The 20,625-nt window shown below is 47.5% G+C and overlaps 1 protein-coding gene across 1 annotated transcript in view; it reads left to right on the top strand.

The window, feature by feature from the left end:
- LOC144596886 (synaptojanin-2-like) overlaps positions 1 to 20,625 on the top strand; it is a 129,821-nt gene that overhangs the window by 16,284 nt on the left and 92,912 nt on the right. The window contains exons 2-4 of the mRNA XM_078405752.1: positions 5,394 to 5,649; positions 16,947 to 17,172; positions 20,202 to 20,285. Coding sequence (XP_078261878.1) covers positions 5,394 to 5,649; positions 16,947 to 17,172; positions 20,202 to 20,285 — 566 coding nt within the window. The remainder of the gene's footprint in view (positions 1 to 5,393; positions 5,650 to 16,946; positions 17,173 to 20,201; positions 20,286 to 20,625) is intronic.

Raw genomic sequence — 20,625 nt, 5'->3', positions numbered from 1 at the left:
ATTAACACTATCCTACACCCACTAGGGACAATTTTTTTTTTTTAACATTTACCCAGCCAATTAACCTACATACCTGTACGTCTTTGGAGTGTGGGAGGAAACCGAAGATCTCGGAGAAAACCCACGCAGGTCACGGGAAGAACGTACAAACTCCTTACAGTGCAGCACCCGTAGTCAGGATCGAACCTGAGTCTCCGATTCAATATGATCATGACTGTTCATTCAAAATCAGTACCCTGTTCCGGCTTTCTCCCCATATCCCGTGATTCTGTTAGCCCCAAGAGCTCTATCTAACTCTCTCTTGATTACATCCAGAGAATTGGCCTCCACTGCCTTCCGTGGCAGAGAATTCCACAAATTCACAACTCTCTGGGTGAAATTGTAAGGTGTGAAAATGACTGATCAAAGCAGACGACAATCAAGGAAATGTAGGTTCATTGTTGGCGGAGAGGAAGGTTGCAACGAGACACGCCTTACATTCTCTTTGCACCCTTCCCTTTCTCTGTGTGTCTCTCTCCCCTGACTCTCATTCTGAAGAAGGGTATCGACCTGAAACGTCACCCATTCCTTCTCTCCAGAGATCCTACCTGTCCCACCGAGTTACTCCAGCGTTTTGTGTCCATCTTCGGTGTGGCGGCATGGTGGCGCAGCGGTAGAGTTGCTGCCTTACAGCGAATGCAGCGCCGGAGACTCAGGTTCGATCCTGACTACGGGCGCCGTCTGTACGGAGTTTGTACGTTCTCCCCGTGACCTGCGTGGGTTTTCTCCGAGATCTTCGGTTTCCTCCCACACTCCAAAGACGTACCGGTATTGACTGGGTAAATGTAAAAATTGTTCCTAGTGTGTGTAGGATAGTGTTAGTGTGCGGGGATCGCTGGGCGGCGCGGACTTGGTGGGCCGAAGGGCCTGTTTCCACGCTGTATCTCTGAATCTGAATCTAGCCCAGCATCTGCGGTTCTTTGTTGTGATCTGTTCTGTACGACTTCCTTGGCTTCATCTTGGTTCTCCAGTAATGGCGTCTCTTTCGAGCCTCAACTCCTGCTCATTGGAGACATGGCCTAAAGAAATATGGTCATCTTCCACCTATCATCCAGCTTTCTCTCCCTCGATCTGTGTGTCAGAGATCTTGTTCAACCATTGGAAGACCTGCAGTTTGTGTCCATTTCGGTTAAGGTTTATTATTGTACCGAGGCACCGTGAAAAGCTTTGATTTGCATGCTATCCAATCAGTTAAGTATACTACACATACTACAATAAAGTCAAATGTGTGTACAATAGGTAGAGCGAAGGGAAAGATACGGAGTGCAGAATATAATTCTCAGCATTGTAGCGCATCAGTTCCACAGACAAAGTCCAATGCCTGAATTGGAGTAGTGGTCAATTGAACAGTCCCCAACCTCTCAGAAGAACTGTTCAGAAGCCTGATAAATACTTGAAGTTTTAAATACCTGGGAGTCCACATCACAGAGGATCTGACATGGACAACACACATTGCTGCACTGGTGGGTAAGGTAAGGCAGCGCCTTTACCACCTCAGACAGTTGAGGAAATTCAGAGTGTCTCTGAGGATCCTTCAGTGCTTCTACTCTGGGGCTGTAGAGAGCATCCTGTCCGGCAACATCACAGTCTGGTTTGGGAACAGCTGTGCCCAGGACAGGAAGGCCCTGCAGAGAGTAGTGCGTTCGGCAGAACGCACCATGGGAACTACACTCGCCCCCCTGCAGGACCTATACATCAGGAGGTGTAGATCCAGAGCCAGCAACATTATGGGGGACCCCTACCACCCCAGCAACGGACTGTTCCAGCTGCTACGGTCAGGCAAACGCCTCCGCTGTCACGCTGTGAAAACGGAGAGGATGAGACGGAGTTTCTTCCCACAGGCCATCAGGACTGTTAACTATTATAACTCCAGAGACTAAATTTTGTCTTCTCTATGTCAACTTTATTAACTTTATTTATATGCTGTAACTGTAATTCTTTTTTTGCACAATCCGCAGGCATTGCCACTTTCATTTCACTGCACATCGTGTATGTGTATTTGACAAATAAACTTGACTTGACTTGAATAGGGCAAATAGCTGTTCCAGAGTCTGGTGGTGCCTGCCCTCATCTCGGTTAACCACTCATCTTCAGTTTAGTTTAGAGATACAGCACGGAAACAGGCCCTTCGGCCCACCGAGTCCGCGCCGACCAGCGATCCCCGCACACTGACACTATCCTGCACACGCTAGGGACAATTTACACTTACACCAAGCCAATTAACCTACAAGCCTGCACGTCTTTGGAGCGTGGGTGGAAACCGAAGGTCTCGGAGAAAACCCACGCAGGTCTCGGGGAGAACGTGCAAACTCCATACAGACAGCACCCGTAGTGGGGATGGAACCCGGGTCTCCGGCGCTGCATTCGCTGTAAGGCAGCAACTCTACCGCTGAGCCACCGTGACCGCCCTCTCTATTTGAGAAATTTATCCAGCGTTACATCCTTGCCATATTAATAGCCTAGCCATCTCTTTGTGACTCAGTTCCTGTTGCATGATCAAATGCACAGAACAGCTCATAACGTATAACAAATGAGTATAGTTCTTTATGAAGGTTAGAAATCCCTCCTCGCACCACAAATTGATTTGTCGTTTTTACCATTTTTATTTGGACACATCTCATTAAATATCAACGGAAAATCAGACTACAGGAAGAAAAGTGTCCCAACTACTGCCCTTGCAACTGTGCGGTTGGTTTCTTCTCAGAGGTACGCTGGCTACAGAAGCTTAAAAACCCGCACCACCAGAATCAGGAACACCTTCTTCCCCTCTGTTACATGGCTTCTGAACGGTCCTTAGATATCAGTCTGATTCACCTCTGCCCCGTTGCGGACATTGGACCTTGCTCATGGAACCGATGCGCTGCGATGCTGAGAACTACATTCTGCACAGGAAATACAAACTGCAGATGCTGCTGGTTCAAATCGAAGGTAGACACAAAATGCTGGAGTAACTCAGCGGGTCAGGCAGCATCTCGGGAGAGATGGGGAGGGGGGGCTCTGAAGAAGGGTCTCGAGCCGAAACGTAACCTGTCCCTTCTCTCCAGAGATGCTGCCTGACCCGCTGAGTTACTCCAGCATTTTGTCTACGATGTCCGACACGCTTGATTGTCATAGAGTCATTCAGCATGGAAACAGGCTCTTTGGCCCATCTTGCCCAGCCCGACCAAGATGCTGGGCCAGCCTGCGTATGGCCCAAATCCTTCTAAACCTTTCCTGTCAATGTGCTCGTCCAAATGTCTTTTAAATGTTGTGATAGTACCTGCCTCAACTACCTCCTCTGACAACTCATTCTATATAATAATAATAATAATAATAATAAGCATTTATTTTATATAGCGCCTTATCGGGTGCTCAAAGCGCTTTACAAAAACAATCAACATAAAAACAAACAGACAAACTATCCTAACGGAAAAGCGGCGAATAAACAACGCCAGCGTCCTCTCACGTCAGGGTCCGGCAGTAGACAACAAAAAGCACAGGACACACAGATACAATTTTTAGACAAACAGCCATCACAGTGATTGCTCTAGGCACATCCTCACTGTGATGGAAGGCAAAGTCTTATCTCCTCCTCATTCTTCTCCCATGCTGCCACCGTCCTTTGTGTGAAAAAGATTCCCCTCAGGTTCTTATTTATCTTTTCCCTTTCACCTTCTCATATCCTTTGGTTCTTGATTCTCCCATTCTGGGTAAAAAGCTCTGTACAATTTACCTGATCTATTTCCCCCTTTGGTCTTAGATACATAGATACATAGACAATAGGTGCAAGAGGAGGCCATTTGGCCCTTCCTGCCAGCACCGCCATTCAATGTGATCATGGCTGATCATCCACAATCAGTAACCCGTTCCTGCCTTCTCCCCACATCCCTTGATTCCACTAGCCCTAAGAGCTCTATCCAACTCTCTTTTGAATGCATCCAGTAAATCGGCCTCCACTGCCTTCTGTGGCAGAGAATTCCACAGATTCACAACTCTCTGACTGAAAAAGGTTTTCCTCATCTCCGTTCTAAATGGCCTACCCCTTATTCTTAAACTGTAGCCCCTGGTTCTGAACGCCCCCAACGTCGGGAACATGTTCCCTACGTCTAGTCTGTCCAATCCCTTAATAATTTCTTATGTTTCTATAAGATCCCCTCTCATCCTAAATTCCAGTCAATACAAGCCCAGTCGCTCCATTCTTTCATCATTTGACAGTCCCGCCATCCCAGGAATTGACCTCGTGAACCTTGTACACCTCTATAAGATTATCCCTCATCTTCTTGCACTCCAAGGAATCAAGTCCCAGCCTGCTCAACCTCTCCCTATAGCTTAGGCCCTCGAGTTCTGGCAACATCTTCGTGAATCTTCTCTGTACCCTTTCTAGCTTAACAACATCTTTTCTATAACAGGGTGACCAAAACTGAACACAGTACGCCAAAGGTGGCCTCACCAATGTCTTGTACAGCTGAAACATAACATTTCAACTTCTATACAGTACTCTGACTAATGAAGGCAAATGTACCGAAAGCCTTCTTGACCGCCCTATTTACCTGTGACGCCACTTTCAAGGAACTATGTACCTGTCGTCCTAGGTCCCACTGCTCTACAACACTGGCCAGAGCTCTGCCATTCACTGGGAAGGTCCTGCCCTGGTTTGACTTCCCAAAATGCACCACCTCGCACTTATCTGTGTTAAACCATGAACCATTCCTCAGCCCACTTGCCCAGCTGATCAAGATCCTCTGTGACTTTTTATTATTTAAGAGTAAATTGGATAGGTATATGGATAGGAAGGGATTAGAGGGTTATGGTCTGAGTGCAGGTAGATGAGACTAGGTCAGGGAGAATGGTCGGCGTGGACTGGTAGGGCCGGACAGGCCTGTTTCCGTGCTGTAGTTGTTATATGGTTATATGGTTATACCATCTTCCCCGTCTGCAATACCACTTACTTCAGTGTCATTGCCAAGGCACTTCCACGGAACTCAAACCCTTGTGTGAAAGTTTAGTTTAGTTTCCAGATACAGCGCGGAAACAGGCCCGTTCGGCCCACCGGGTCCGCGCCGACCAGCGATCCCCGCACGTTAACACTATCCTACACCCACATTTACCCAGCCAATTAACCTACAAACCTGCACGTCTCTGGAGTGTGGGAGGAAACCGAAGACCTCGGAGAAAACCCACGCAGGTCACGGGAGAACGTGCAAACTCCGTACAGACAGCACCCGTAGTGGGGATGGAACCCGGGTCTCCGGCGCTGTGAGGCAGCAACTCTACCGCTGCTGCCCGTGATGTTTGCATATTGCTATGGTTCTTTTTTGTTTCATTCGTTCCAGCTAAATGTCGAGAGTTCTAAAACTGTTCTTTTTAATTTCCAGGTAACTCAAGACTCTGCTTTCTGGTCATGGTCACAGGATGTACATCAGTCGGGAGAATCCGGGACACGGACATTTGCAAGATTACTGCCACGGATTTTGTTCCTCTTCAAGAAGAGACAACAGAGGAAGAGCAAATCGTTTCTTTGAGGAAATTGCTAAACTCTGGCATGTTTTATTTTTCAACTACTTTTGATCTGGATCTGTGTGCACAGAAGCAATTTGCAAAGGATCAAGAAGCAGGAAGTCGCTTTTTCTGGTTAGTTGGCTAACTGTTTAATTTGTTGAGATGTGCAGGCACTCGAGGAGCAGAGGACACGGGTTTAAGGTGAAGAGGAGTAGATTTAATAGGAATTTGAGGGGTAATTTTTTCACACAAAGTGTGGTGGGTGTAGGGAACAAGATGCCAGAGGAGGTAGTTGAGGCTGGGACTATCGCAACATAGAAAACATAGACATAGAAAATAGGTGCAGGAGTAGGCCATTCGGCCCTTCGAGCCTGCACCGCCATTCAATATGATCATGGCTGATCATCCAACCCAGTATCCCGTACCTGCCTTCTCTCCATACCCCCTGATCCCTTTAGCCACAAGGGCCACTACTAACTCCCTCTTAAATATAGCCAATGAACTGGCCTCAACTACCCTCTGTGGCAGAGAATTCCACAGATTCACCATTCTCTGTGTGAAAAAAAACTTTCTCATCTCGGTCCTAAAAGACTTCCCCCTTATCCTTAAACTGTGACCCCTTGTTCTGGACTTCCTCAACATCGGGAACAATCTTCCTGCATCTAGCCTGTCCAACCCCTTAAGAATTTTGTAAGTTTCTATAAGATCCCCCCTCAATCTTCTAAATTCCAGCAACGTTTTAAGAAACAGTTAGACAGGTACATGGATAGGACAGGTTTGGAGAGATATGAACCAACCACTGGCAGGTGGGAATAGTTTAGGTGGGACATGTTAGCCGGTGTGGGCAAGTTGGACCACAGTTGGACCACTGTATCACTCTGAAACTCCCTGATGTATGTGGTTGGCCAGTTACGTAAATTCGCACTTACGTCAACAATTCACAATAGGTGGTCCCGTTCCCTGAATGACCCGTGTGGTTTCAACGGGAGGGTGGTGATTCATAGACATAACAGCGTCTCCCGTGCTCGCTGTTCTTCCGGTATCGGCCGCTGTCAGTGCGACACTGGGAAGGCGAGCGAGAACGAGGGAGGGCAACTCACGGCCGAGTCTCCGACGTCTTCACCAAGGTTCAACAGTGAGCCCTTCTTTACCAGTTGTTGCGGCTCACGTTGTAGCCCCTGGCCGACAGCTCTTTCTATAGGCCGCCGCCACCGACAGGACACACTGGGTCACCATGGGGCTGCCTCCCCTCTCCTCAGCTGCCGCTCTTTCTAGCCTGCTATCGCTGTGTCCCCTCCCCCATCCGCCCCTGCCGACTCCTCCTCCTCCTCCTCCTTCCCCGGAGTGGCCAACTTGTTCCAAAATGGAGGAGGGGGGAGTGGCGGAGTGGACAAAACGACGGAGGAAGGGCGGTCACGGTGGTGCAGCGGTAGAGTTGCTGCCTTACAGCGAATGCAGCGCCGGAGACCCGGGTTCCATCCCGACTACGGGTGCTGTCTGTACGGAGTTTGTACGTTCTCCCCGTGACCTGCGTGGGTTTCCTCCGAGATCTTCGGTTTCCTCCCACACTCCAAAGACGTGCAGGTTTGTAGGTTAATTGGCTGGGCAAATGTAAAAATTGTCCCTAGTGGGTGTAGGATAGTATTGATGTGCGGAGATCGCTGGGCGGCGCGGACCCGGTGGGCCGAAGGGCCTGTTTCCGTGCTGTATCTCTAAACTAAACTAAAGAAGAAGGGGGAGGCAAAAAATCACCTGGATTTAACATGACCTGACTTTGGAATACGCATGGCTGCAATGTACACGTTGAATGACTAAGGGCCAAAGAAAGTGTATCATGTAACCAATACTCTTGGTGCAGGTTACATTTGATGGGTTTTGTTTCTCATTTGGATGCAAGGCAATTTATTTCAATTAGATATTTTTTCAGGTTCACGGAAGTAATTGATGATTAAACTTTTATGAGTGGAAACTAAAGGAGTTTCAACCTGAGCACAATGCTCGTATTAACACAGCGGTGCTGGCTCGAAGGGCCAAATGGCCTCCTCCTGCACCTATTTTCAATACAATACAATACAATATATCTTTATTGTCATTGTACAGAGGCACGAGATTGGGAATGCGCCTCCCATACGATGCAATAAATTAATTAGCTAGTCAGTATTAATTTAAACAACGCAATGAAACAAATTGTAACAGTTTTAAAACAGAATAAAGTGCAAGTAGATCTGTGCCGGTTCACTGTGCGATGTGACCATCCGGCTCAGCAGGACCGGTTCATGGCAGCTATGGCCCTGGGGATGAAGTTGTTCCTGATTCTGGAGGTGCGGGCGTAGAAGGCCTTGTATCGTCTGCCCGATGGTAGAAGTTCGAACAGACTGTTGCAGGGGTGTGAAGAGTCTTTGTGGATGCTGGTGGCTTTTCTGAGGCATCGTGTGTTGTAGATGCCCTCCAAGGCTGGTAGCTGTGTTCTGATGGTCCTCTGAGCTCTATGGACTACCCGCTGAAGAGCTTTCCTCTCTGCCTCCGTGCAGCTGAGGTACCACACAGGGATGCCATGTGTTAGGATGCTCTCTATGGTGCAGCGGTAGAAAGTCGTCAGCAGCTGTTGGGGGAGACCAGACTTCTTCAGTGTTCTTAGGTAGAACAGTCGTTGCTGTGCCTTCTTGACCAGCGCAGCGGTGTTAGGTCCTCCGAAATGTGAGTGCCCAGAAACTTGAAGCTTCGATGTTTCTATGACTCACACCCCACTGGGCATGCATGCAATGCTATCAGTGAGTGCACACATTTTGACATTTTATTTCTTTCAACAGGGTCTTCAGTCAGTGGGCAAATAATACCGAGACAGATCTTATAGAGGTGTATAAAATCGTGCGAGGAATAGATCGGGTAGATGCACAGAGTCTCTTGCCCAGAGTAGGGGAATCGAGGAGCAGAGGACGTAGGTTTAAGGTGAAGGGGAAAAGATTTAATAGGAATCTGAGCGGTAATCTTTTCACACAAAGGGTGGTGGGTGTATGGAACAAGCTGCCAGAGGAGGTAGTTGAGTCAGGGACTATCCCAACATGTAAGAACCAGTTAGGCAGGGACATGGATAGGACAGGTTTGGAGGGATATGGGTCAAAGGCGGGCAGGCGCGACTAGTGTAGCTAGGACATTGTTGGCCAGTGTGGGCAAGTTGGGACGAAGGGCCGGTTTCCACAATATCTCTCTATGACAGATGCTGCATAGAATGTTGCAAATTAGGAAGGTTAAAGCAAATTAGAAACGTTTGTATTGCACTCTGTGTCATCCACAGAATGCATAGGGCCCAGGAGGTGAAAGATCTTGTGCCTCGAGTGTGCCCAATAGCTATTTTTTTCTTGGAGTTTAAACACAGGTTTACTATATTAAATACACGGGAAATTTTACACATGTGCAAAAAAATAACCGTGGACTTAGTTTAGTTTCGAGTTTAGAGATACAGCGTGGAAACAGGCCCTTTCGGCCCACCGGGTCTGCGCCGACCAGCGATCCCCGCATATTGACACTATCCTACACCCACAAGGGACAATTTTTTAAAAACATTTGCAAGCCAATCAACCTACATACCTGTACGTCTTTGGAGTGTGGGAGGAAACCAAAGATCTTGGAGAAAACGGTCACGGGGAGAACGTACAAACTCCGTACAGACAGCACCCGTAGTCGGGATCGAACCCGGGTCTCTGGCGCTGTAAGGCAGCAATTCTACTGCTGCGCCACCCTGCACTGCTCCCTTGTCCCATGGCAGTGTGTGCCCCGGTAAACACTTTCCCCTAGTGCCAACTCGGTAGAATTGGCAACAACCAGAGCAGAGTTGAGGAGAAGGTATTGTGAGTAACTTTGGGCCCCATATCTGAGGAAGGATGTGCTGGCTCTGGAGAGGGTCCAGAGGAGGTTTACAGGAATGATCCCAGGAATGAGTGGGTTAACCTATGATGAGCGTTTGTCGGCACTGGGCCTGTACCCGCTGGGGTTTAGAAGGACGAAAGGGGACCTCATTGAAACACACAGAATAGTGAAAGGCCTGGATAGAGTGGATGTGGAGAGGATGTTTCCACTAGTGGGAGAGTCTAGGACCAGAGGTCACAACCTCTGAATAAAGGACATTCCTTTACGAAGGAGATGAGGAGGAATTTCTTTAGTCAGAGGGTGGTGAATCTGTGGAATTCATTGCCACAGAAGACTGTCGAGGCCAAGTCAATGGATATTTTTTAAGGCGGAGATAGATAGATTCTTGATTGGTACGAGTGTCGGGGGTTATGGGGAGAAGGCAGGAGAATGGGGTTGAGAGGGAGAGACAGGTCAGCCATGATTGAATGGAGTAGACTTGATGGGCCGAATAGCCTAATTCTGCTCCTATCACTTATGGAGGTGGAGCAAGATGGAGGGGTTGGGGCAAAGTTCTAAAGGTCGAGGTTGCAGTGGGAGAGACCTTGAAAGAGGCAGCTGCAGTGGTGGTATGGAAAAGAAGAAAATGTTTAGTTCATTTGTTTCATTTGTTTAAAATGACTGCAGATGAAGTATGTCCTGATAGATGTCTGTGTACGGACGACTGGTGATAATGTCCTTCAATATGTCAGAGTAATTTTAGTTGGGGAGATTTTCAAACCATGTTCTATGTGTTGTTAATCTGAACTAATTAGGCTCCGTTGGGAAAAAAAATCACTGATTGACATTACGAATGCAGATATTTTTGTGGGAAACATCTACTTTTCATTGTTTATACTTCGTAAAAGACATATTCAAAGGTGGAAAAGAAGATAGACCCAAAAAGCTGGAGTAACTCAGCGGGACACGCAGCATCTCTGGAGAAAAGGAATAGGTGATATAGAAACATAGAAAATAGGTGCAGGAGGAGGCCATTCGACCCTTCGAGCCAGCACCGTCATTCATTGTGATAATGGCTGTGTAGGAAAATAACTGCAGATGCTGGTACAAATCGAAGGTATCACAAAATGTTGGAGTAACTCAGCAGGTCAGGCAGCATCTAGGAGAGAGGGAATGGGTGACGTTTTGGGTCGAGACCCTTCTTCAGACTGATGGTCTGAAGAAGGGTCTCAACCCGAAACGTCACCCATTCCTTCTCTCTTAGATGCTGCCTGACCTGCTGAGTTACTCCAACATTTTGTGATACATTGTGATCATGGCTGATCATCCACAATCAGTAACCCATGGCTGCCTTCTCCCCATATCCCTTGATTTCACTAGCCCCTAGAGCTCTATCTAACTCTCTTTTAAATTCATCCAGTGAATTGGCCTCCATTGCCTTCTGTGGCAGAGAATTCCACAGATTCACAACTCTCTGGGTGAATTTTTTTTTCGCATCTCTGTTTGAAATGGTTTCCCCTTTTTTCTTAGACTGTGGCCCCTGGCTCTGAACTCCCCCAACATTGGGAATTTTTTTCCCTCATCTAGCTTGTCCAGTCCTTTTATAATTTTATACGTTTCTATAAGATCCCCTCTCATCCTTCTGAATTCCAGCGAATACAGTGAATTAAGGAGGCAATTAAACACACCTGAGCAATTACAAACGCCCGTGAAGCCATGTGTGACGTTTGGGGCCGAGACCCTTCAGACTGGAGTAACCTTTGAATAACTTTGCTCAAATTAACCTTGAATGGGCTTGTTACTGACACCAGCATTGCAGTTTACAGTATCACTGTACAGGTTGGTCAGCAATACTGGTTCCACCCACTGAAGCTGAATATTTAAAACATCCAAAGATAGACACAAAATGTTGGAGTAACTCAGCGGGACAGGCAGCATCTCTGGAGAGAAGGAATGGGCGACGTTTTGGATCAAGGTGACTTCAGACTTGACCCATTCCTTCTCTCCAGAGATGCTGTCTGACCCGCTGAGTTACTCCAGCATTTTGTGTCTATCTTCGATTGAAACCAGCATCTGCAGTTCTTTCGTACGCTTAAAACATCCAGGTGGCATTGGTCAAGGATAGGTGCTGTGAATAATAGTGGACAGTGGGGAAGACTAGGTTTACAAAAAGATCTAGATCAATTCTGTTTCTTGTTTCCCCTAATTAGTTCAGTTTAGTTTATTGTCACGTGTATCGAGGTACAGTGAAAAGCTTTTGTTGCGTGCTATCCGGTCAGCAGAAAGACAATGCATGATTACAATCGAGCCATTTACAACGTACAGATGCATGATAAGGGAATAACGTTTAGATTGTTTTTAGATTTAGAAATACAGGGCAGAAACAGGGCCTTCGGCCCACCGGGTCCGCACCGCCCAGCGATCCCCGCACACTAACACTATCCTACACCCACTAGGGACAATTTTTACATTTGCCCAGCCAATTAACCTACAAACCTGTACGTCTTTGGAGTGTGGGAGGAAACCGAAGATCTCGGAGAAAACCCACGCAGGTCACGGGGAGAACGTACAAACTCCATACAGACGGCGCCCGTAGTCAGGATCGAACCTGAGTCTCCGGCGCTGCATTCGCTGTAAGGCAGCAACTCTACCGCTGCGCCACCGTGCCGCCCTAGTTTATTGATAGATCTGAGAGGTGTTTTAAGAAGATCATAGTTAAAGTAAGAAATGTTGCTGTAGGAGTAGAGATTTAAGAGTGTGGAGCGATTGTAATATGTGTTTGTAGATCTGCTTCTGTGGCTAGCACGCAAATAGTCGCCCGGTTTGGGCGCCATCTTGGAAGCCAGACTGTAAAAGACTCCATTTACGTTATCTATCACAGTTGCCGGTGTACAATTCCCTGAAAGTGGCTACACCGGTAGATAGGGTGGTGAAGAAGAAATTTGGCACATTTACTTTCATCACAAGGGCACTGAGCACAGGAGTTGGGATGTCACGCTACAAGATGTTGGTTAGACCACATTGAGTGTCATGTGTAGATCTCATTGCCCTCATGTGTGAAGGAAGCCAAAAGGTTCATGAAACTATGGGCTAAATGCAGACAAATGGGACAAACCCAATTTTAAAACCTTGTTGGCCTGGATGGGCGCAGGGTGGCACAGCGGTAGAGTTGCTGCCTTGCAGCGGCAGAAGTCCGGGTTCGGTCTTGACTACGGGTGCTGTCTGTATGGCGTTTGCACGTTCTCCCCGTGACCTGAGTGGGTTTTCTCCGAGATCTTCGCTTTTCTTCCACACTCCAAAGATGTTTGTAGGTTAATTGGCTTCCTATAAAATATAAGTTGTCCCTAGTGTGTGTAGGATGGTGTTAACATGCAGGGATCGCTGGTCAATGCGGACACGGTGGGCTGAAGGGCCTGTTTTCATGCTGTATCTCTAAACTAAACTAAATTGGTCCTAATTTAGACTAATTTCCAAGCTGTAGGATTCTATAACTATGATTTCTGAAATGTCCTTTCTAGAAGAATAATTTTCATCATTCCCCAATGACGAAATTGTGCTTCTGAACTGGAAGCACAATTTCCATTTGGCCCTTCGAGCCAGCACCGGCATTCAATGCGATCATGGCTAAACATTCTCAATCAGTACCCCGTTCCTGCCTTCTCCCCATACCCCCTGACTCCGCTATCCTTAAGAGCTCTATCCAGCTCTCTCTTGAATGCATTCAGAGAATTGGCCTCCGCTGCCTCCTGAGGAAGAGAATTCCACAGATTCACAACTCTCTGACTGAAAAAGGTTTTTCCTCATCTCAGTTCTAAATGGCCTACCCCTTATTCTTAAACTGTGGCTCCTGGTTCTGGACTCCCCCAACATTGGGAACATGTTTCCTGTCTCTAACGTGTCCAACCCCTTAATAATCTTATACGTTTCGATAAGATCCCCTCTCATCCTTCTAACGTTGATAATGGACGATTATTTAACTTTGTGTTTGCAACGTCTTATGTTGTTAAACTGCACAACTTCAACATGAAATATCAGAGGCTTAATTGTAATTAAGTTATTAGCCAGGTATGTAAGCTGTTGATTTGCCAACAGTCACTGCTGTTTTTCGTAGCCGACAGAAAGAGTAGTTTGGTTCATTGTGCCTATCTGAGTTCTTTCAAAAATTACATACTCCTACTTTTACTACTTTTTTGAGACGTGGAACTAGATTTTAAATGACATCAGGGACAGTTTCATCCCAGCTGTTATCAGGCAACTGAACCATCCTACCACAACCAGAGAGCAGTGCTGAACTACTGTCTACCTCATTGGTGACCCTCGGACTATCCTTGATCGGGCTTTGCTAGGGTTACCTTGCACTAAACGTTATTCCCTTATCATGTATCTATACCCTGTAAATGGCTCGATTGTAATCGTGTATTGTCAAGTCAAGTCAAGTCAATTTTATTTGTATAGCACATTTAAAAACAACCCACGTTGACCAAAGTGCTGTACATTTGATTAGGTTCCAATAGAAAAAAAAATGAAAACATACAGTAGCACGCAAACAGTTCACAGCGCCTCCTCAATGAGCCTCAAACGCTAGGGAGTAGAAATATGTTTTGAGCCTGGACTTAAAGGAGTCGATGGAGGGGGCAGTTCTGATCGGGAGAGGGATGCTGTTCCACAGTCTAGGAGCTGCAACCGCAAAAGCGCGGTCACCCCTGAGTTTAAGCCTAGACCGTGGGATAGTGAATAGCCCCAAGTCGGCCGATCTGAGGGACCTGGAGTTAGAGAGGGGGGTTAGAAGATTTTTGATGTAGGGGGGGGAGTGTCCATTTAGGGCTTTATACGTGAATAGGAGGAGCTTGAAGTTGATTCTGTACCGTACAGGGAGCCAGTGGAGAGAGGCCAGAATCGGGGTGATGTGGTCCCTTTTACGGGTACCCGTCAGGAGTCTCGCTGCGGCGTTTTGGACCAGTTGCAGGCGGGACAGGGAAGATTGGCTGATCCCAGTGTATAGGGAGTTGCAGTAGTCTAGGCGGGAGGAAATGAAAGCGTGAATGATTTTTTCAAGGTCGTCGAATTTGAGGAAAGGTTTGATTTTAGCTATGGTTCGAAGTTGGAAGAAGCTGGCTTTTACCACAGCGTTGACTTGCTTATCAAATTTTAATGCAGAGTCAAATATCATGCCGAGGTTTTTGACATGCGGTTTGACTAGGCAGGATAGGCTTCCAAGACTGCCTGTTATCAATTTGATGGAGTCGGGGGGGCCGAATAGGATGACCTCAGACTTGCTCTCATTTAATTGGAGGAAGTTCTGTGCCATCCAACATTTTATGTCCTCAAGGCAGTGTGAGAGGCTGTTTAAATTTGACTGGTTGTTGGGTTTCAGGGGGAGGTAAAGCTGAGTGTCATCGGCATAGCAGTGGAAAGAAATGCCGTGCCTTTGAATGATTTGGCCAAGGGGGAGCATGTATAGAGAAAAGAGAATGGGGCCTAGGATTGAGCCTTGTGGAACTCCGCAGGAGAGGCTAGCTGGAGCAGAGGAATAACTGCCTATGTTGATGGCGAAACTCCTATCTTTGAGGTACGAAGCGAACCAGCTCAGGGCAGTGCCATCAATGCCAACCGCGTACCGGAGACGGTCAATAAGGATGGTGTGGTCCACTGTATCGAATGCTGCGCTGAGGTCGAGAAGGAGCAGGATTGCACAGTCGCCGGTGTCGATGGCGAGAAGCAGGTCGTTGTGTACCTTCAACAAGGCAGACTCTGTGCTGTGGTGGGCTCTGAAACCTGACTGGAAACTTTCCAGGATGGTGTTTTGGTGCAGGTAGGGCACTAAATGGTTAAGGATTGCCTTTTCAAGGACTTTTGACAGGAATGGCAGTTTGGAAATGGGTCTGTAGTTGCTAGGCAAGGTGGGGTCTAGGTTAGGTTTTTTCAGTAGGGGCTGGACCACTGCGTGCTTGAAACTGGTTGGAACAGTGCCAGTGGCCAGAGAACTGTTGATAATAGAGAGGATGCTGGGACCAGCTATTGCAATGACATCCTTCAGAAGGGCAGTGGGGGCAGGATCAAGGGGGCAGGTTGCAGGTTTCATAGCGGAGATAAGCTTTGCAAGGGAGGATAGAGTGACGGGTTGGAAGCAGTCCAATTTAGATGAACAGACTAGTGAGACAGCTAGGTCACGGGTGGGAGGGGAAATGTTCATTCTAATATTCTCAACTTTGTTGGTGAAAAATTTAGCGAATTCTTCGCACTTAGCTTTGTCTTTCCGTTGACCGGATAGCACGCAACAAAAGCTTTTCACTGTACCTCTGTACACGTGACAATAAACTAGACTGAACAAATGCCCCATTAAGCCACTAATAGATGAAACAACCTGTGTGAGGTTTTGCAATTTAGTTTAGTTTAGAGATACAGCGCGGAAACAGGCTCATTCGGCCCAACGGGTCCGCTCCGACCAGCGATCCCCGCACACTAACACTATCTTACACCCACTAGGGACATTTAAAAAAAAACATTTACCAAGCCAATCAACCTACAAACCTGTACGTCTTTGGAGTGTAGGAGGAAACCGAAGATCTCAGAAAAAACCCACGCAGGTCACGGGGAGAACGTACAAACTCCGTACATGCAGCACCCATAGTCGGGATGGAACCCGGGTCTCCGGCGCTGCATTCGCTGTAAGGCAGCAACTCTACCGCTGCGCCACCCATTAATTTTAATGAACATGTGCTGATTCTGTTTGGTCTCTGCAGTGAACAGTTAAGCTGTGAAGCCTGCAAATCTCTTCCACCAGTTCTTGTTTGTTGGGGGTTAGATCTAATGTCTTTAATCAGTTGTACAGGGCCCTAGTGAGACCGCACCTGGAGTACTGTGTGCAGTTTTGGTCTCCAAAGTCTCCAAAGGATTTTCTTGCTATCGAGGGCGTGCAGCGTAGGTTCACTAGGTTAATTCCCGGAATGGCGGGACTGTCATATGTTGAAAGACTGGAGCGACTAGGCTTGTATACACTGGAATTTAGAAGGATGAGAGGAGATCTTATCGAAACGTATAAGATTATTAAGGGGTTGGACACGTTAGAGGCAGGAAACGTGTTCCCAATGTTGGGGGAGTCCAGAACAAGGGGCCACAGTTTAAGAATAAGGGGTAGGCCATTTAGAAATGAGATGAGGAAAAAAAAATTCAGTCAGAGAGTTGTGAATCTGTGGAATTCTCTGCCTCAGAAGGCAGTGGAGGCCAATTCTCTGAATGCATTCAAGAGAGAGCTAGATAGAGCTCTTAAGGATAGCGCAGTCAGGGGGTATGGGGAGAAGGCAGGAACGGGGTACTGATTGAGAATGATCAGTCATGATCACATTGAATGGTGGTGCTGGCATGAAGGGCCGAATGGCCTCCTCCTGCACCTATTGTCTATTGTCTAATCCCGAGAGCTAATGTTAAGAATATGAGCAAAGGTATTGCCTGTGTCCACAAGCGAGCCACAATATGAATTTTCCACCAAATGGTGAGAGGAAATGTAAACTGCATGATGACGTAGGCTTGAAGAGTGGCTCACAATCTCCACTTGCTGTCTGCCTCTGTGTGTCTTGTTGTAGGAATCGGAGTTTACACCTGCACCTCAAGCAGTACCAGGTGAACTGCTCCGATTGGCTGCTCAAGGTGATCTGTGGAGTGGTGGAGATACGCACAGCCTATGCCACGGAAAAGAAGGCCAAGGCTTGCCTGATCTCACGGCTCAGCTGCGAGCGCACTGGAACCAAGTTTCACGTCCAAGGAACCGACGACGATGGTCACGTGTCCAACTTCGTAGAGACAGAACAGGTATTTCAGATGCAAAGAACGTTAAGCTTTGTATTTATTTCACAAAATGCTGTGTAACTCAGCAGGTAACTCAGCAGGTCAGGCAGCATCTCGGGAGAGAAGCAATGGGCGACGTTTCGGGTCGAGACCCTTCTTCAGACTGATGTCAGGGGGGCGGGACAAAGGAAGGATATAGGTGGAGACAGGAAGATAGAGGGAGATCTGGGAAGGGGGAGGGGAAGAGAGGGACAGAGGAACTATCTAAAGTTGGAGAAGTCAATGTTCATACCGCTGGGCTGCAAGCTGCCCAGGCGAAATATAAGGTGCTGTTCCTCCAATTTCCGGTGGGACTCACTATGGCACTGGAGGAGGCCCATGACAGAAAGGTCAGACTGGGAGTGGGAGGGGGAGTTGAAGTGCTCGGCCACCGGGAGATCAGATTGGTTAACGCGGACCGAGCGCAGGTGTAGAGCGAAGCGATCGCCGAGCCTGCGTTTGGTTTCGGCGATGTAAATAAGTTGGCATCTCCCGAGATGCTGCCTGACCTGCTGAGTTACTCTAGCATTTTGTGAATAAATACCTTTGATTTGTACCAGCATCTGCAGTTATTTTCTTATATTAAGCCTTGTATTTATGTGATGACGACGATAGACACAAAATGGCTGGAGTAACTCAGCGGGTCAGGCATCATCTCTGGAGAAAAGGAATAGGTGACGTTTTGGGTCTGAGACCCTTCTTCAGACTTGACCCGAAACGTCACCTGTTCCTTTCCTCCAGAGATGCTGCCTGATCCGCTGAGTTCCTCCAGCTTTTTGTGTCAGTCTTCAGCTTGAACCAGCATCTGCAGTTCCTTCAAACACAACGTCCATGATATTGTTGAGGGTTGAGTGGAACTTAACACAGCATTTTTACTGTCGGGCTGAATGCATGTTTCTTTGCTGTTGATATATGTGACGAATCCAGGTCGTGATTTGAATTGTGTGCTGTGTAGAACTCAAATTTGACTTCATTTTTAACAGATAGTATAAGAAAATAACTGCAGATGCTGGTACAAATCGAAGGTATTTATTCACAAAATGCTGGAGTCACTCAGCAGGTCAGGCAGCATCTCGGGAGAGAAGGAATGGGTGATGTTTCGGGTCTGAAGAAGGGTCTGAAGAAGGGTCTTAACCCGAAATGTCACCCATTCCTTCTCTCCTGAGATGCTGCCCGACCTGCTGAGTTACTCCAGCATTTTGTGAATAAATACCATCATTTTTAACAGAGGCAAACTGACCAGTAATTATGATTTCCTCAGCATTTTGAACGAGCCAGCCATTTCATTGCATTACAATAACAGTGTATAAAGATGTTACTGCACTCCTAATGTGTTACACTGAGCAATGTTACACATCGGTGCTTATTGAATTGCCACTTACTGGCCTGAGTAGCACAAGGTGATCAGTAGGAAAAAAAACTGCAGATGCTGGTTTAAATCGAAGGTAGACACAAAAAGCTGGAGTAACTAAGCGGGTCAGGCAGCATCTCGGGAGACCCGCTGAGTTACTCCAGATTTTTGAGTCTAGCACAAGGTGATTGATTGGCGATTTCTGTTGCAGTTTATATTTGGTTAGATCTTTACCTTTTTGCTGAACTGAGTCTTGATGCACTTTAGTTTAGTTTAGAGATACAGCGCGGAACGAGGCCTTTCGGCCCACCGGGTCCGCACCGACCAGCGATCCCCGCACATTAACACTATCCTACGCACACACTAGGGACAATTTACACATACACCAAGCCAATTAACCTACAAACCTGCACGTCTTTGGAGTGTGGGAGGAAACCGAAGATCTCGGAGAAAACCCACGCAGGTCACGGGGAGAACGTACAAACTCCGTACAGACGGCGCCCGTAGTCGGGATCGAACCCGGGTCTCTGGCGCTGTAAGGCAGCAACTCTACCGCTGCGCCTTTTAATACACTTTAATACACTGTAAGCATGCAATGTGAGAGAAAATGCTGGCACACTGCATGTGGGATGAGAGGAGTCTGCGTTCACATCTATCATGGCCTTCCAGAATTAGACTCGTGTTCCCTTTGTCCTCCTCTTCCATTCCATCTGCGTTCACATTCAATGGATTATCTTCATTATATATTAAGTGCTCTCAAATAATTATTTCATTGCTCACGTTTGTCGCTGATGGTGGCTGCCGTAAGAGTTCATCCCAAATTGCCATGAACTGAGAAGGTAGCTGATGGTCAGTTGAGGTATTCCATACCAGGACGTCCGAGATGTCCTCTTTCTTCAGGGGATGTGGGGTCCCCTCTCCTGTCACAGATGGGGCCCTCACACGTGTCTCCTCTCTGCCCCGTAGTTCTGCTCTCACTCCCCCTCCGCCCCCCAGACGCAACAAGAACGTAGTTCCCCTGGTCCTCACTTTTCGCCCCACCATCCTCTGCGTCCGTTTCATCATCCACCGACACTTCCGTCACCTCCTACGGGATCCCACCGCTGATCTCCACCCCTCTACACCTTCCGCAGAGACCGCTCCCTACACAACGCCTCGGTTCACTCATCCCATCCAAACCACCGCTTCCCCTGCAACCGCAGGAGATGCAACACCTGTCCCTTCCTTCACGGGTGGAGGAGGCTTGAGCCAAATGGCCTCTCTAGATTCTACACCCGAGGGCGGTCACGGTGGCGCAGCGGTAGAGTTGCTGCCTTACAGCGAATGCAGCGCCGGAGACCCGGGTTCCATCCCGACTGCGGGCGACGTCTGTACGGAGTTTGTACGTTCTCCCCGTGACTTGCGTGGGTTTTCCCCGAGATCTTCAGTTTCCTCCCACACTCCAAAGACGTACAGGTTTGTAGGTTAATTGGCTCGGTAAATGTAAAAATTGTCCCTAGTGTGTGTAGGATAGTGTTAATGTGCGGGGATCGCTGGGCGGCGCGGACCCGGTGGGCCGAAAGGGCCTGTTTCCGCGCTGTATCTCTAAACTCTAAACCTACATCCCCATGAGGCTTAGGATTTGTCATTTCTATCCTGATTTGATGTTCTTTTTGCTTGTTAGGTGATATACTTGGATGATGCAGTGTCTTCCTATGTTCAGATTCGAGGATCGGTACCGTTATTTTGGGAGCAAACTGGAGCCCAGGTAATGTGGAACATTAATTGTTTCAAACGTGCACTTCTCTCCGTTGTATAATTGGGTAATTAGACATAGCTGGGGGGGTTGTGAGACTGCAATTCAATTTGTGGCTTCAGATAATTACATAACCTACTTGAGCTTTGCTTGGTGGTTTAGTGCTGATTATAATCAGCTAATTTTGATCATGGTCCTTTAGAAATTCCTGGGTGCTGTTCACGAGAGCCTGCACCTAGTTTGCTCAGTTAATATATATATCTATAAACATAAACTCATTTTGGGCGGCCACTATCCGTAGCACATTTCCTTTGCAAGCACACTCTGATAGAACTAAAGGATTAGGTTTAGG

Source organism: Rhinoraja longicauda, chromosome 9 (assembly GCF_053455715.1).
Source record: "Rhinoraja longicauda isolate Sanriku21f chromosome 9, sRhiLon1.1, whole genome shotgun sequence".
Classification (NCBI taxonomy): Eukaryota; Metazoa; Chordata; class Chondrichthyes; order Rajiformes; family Arhynchobatidae; genus Rhinoraja; species Rhinoraja longicauda.
This window is presented reverse-complemented; position numbering and strand designations above follow the sequence as displayed.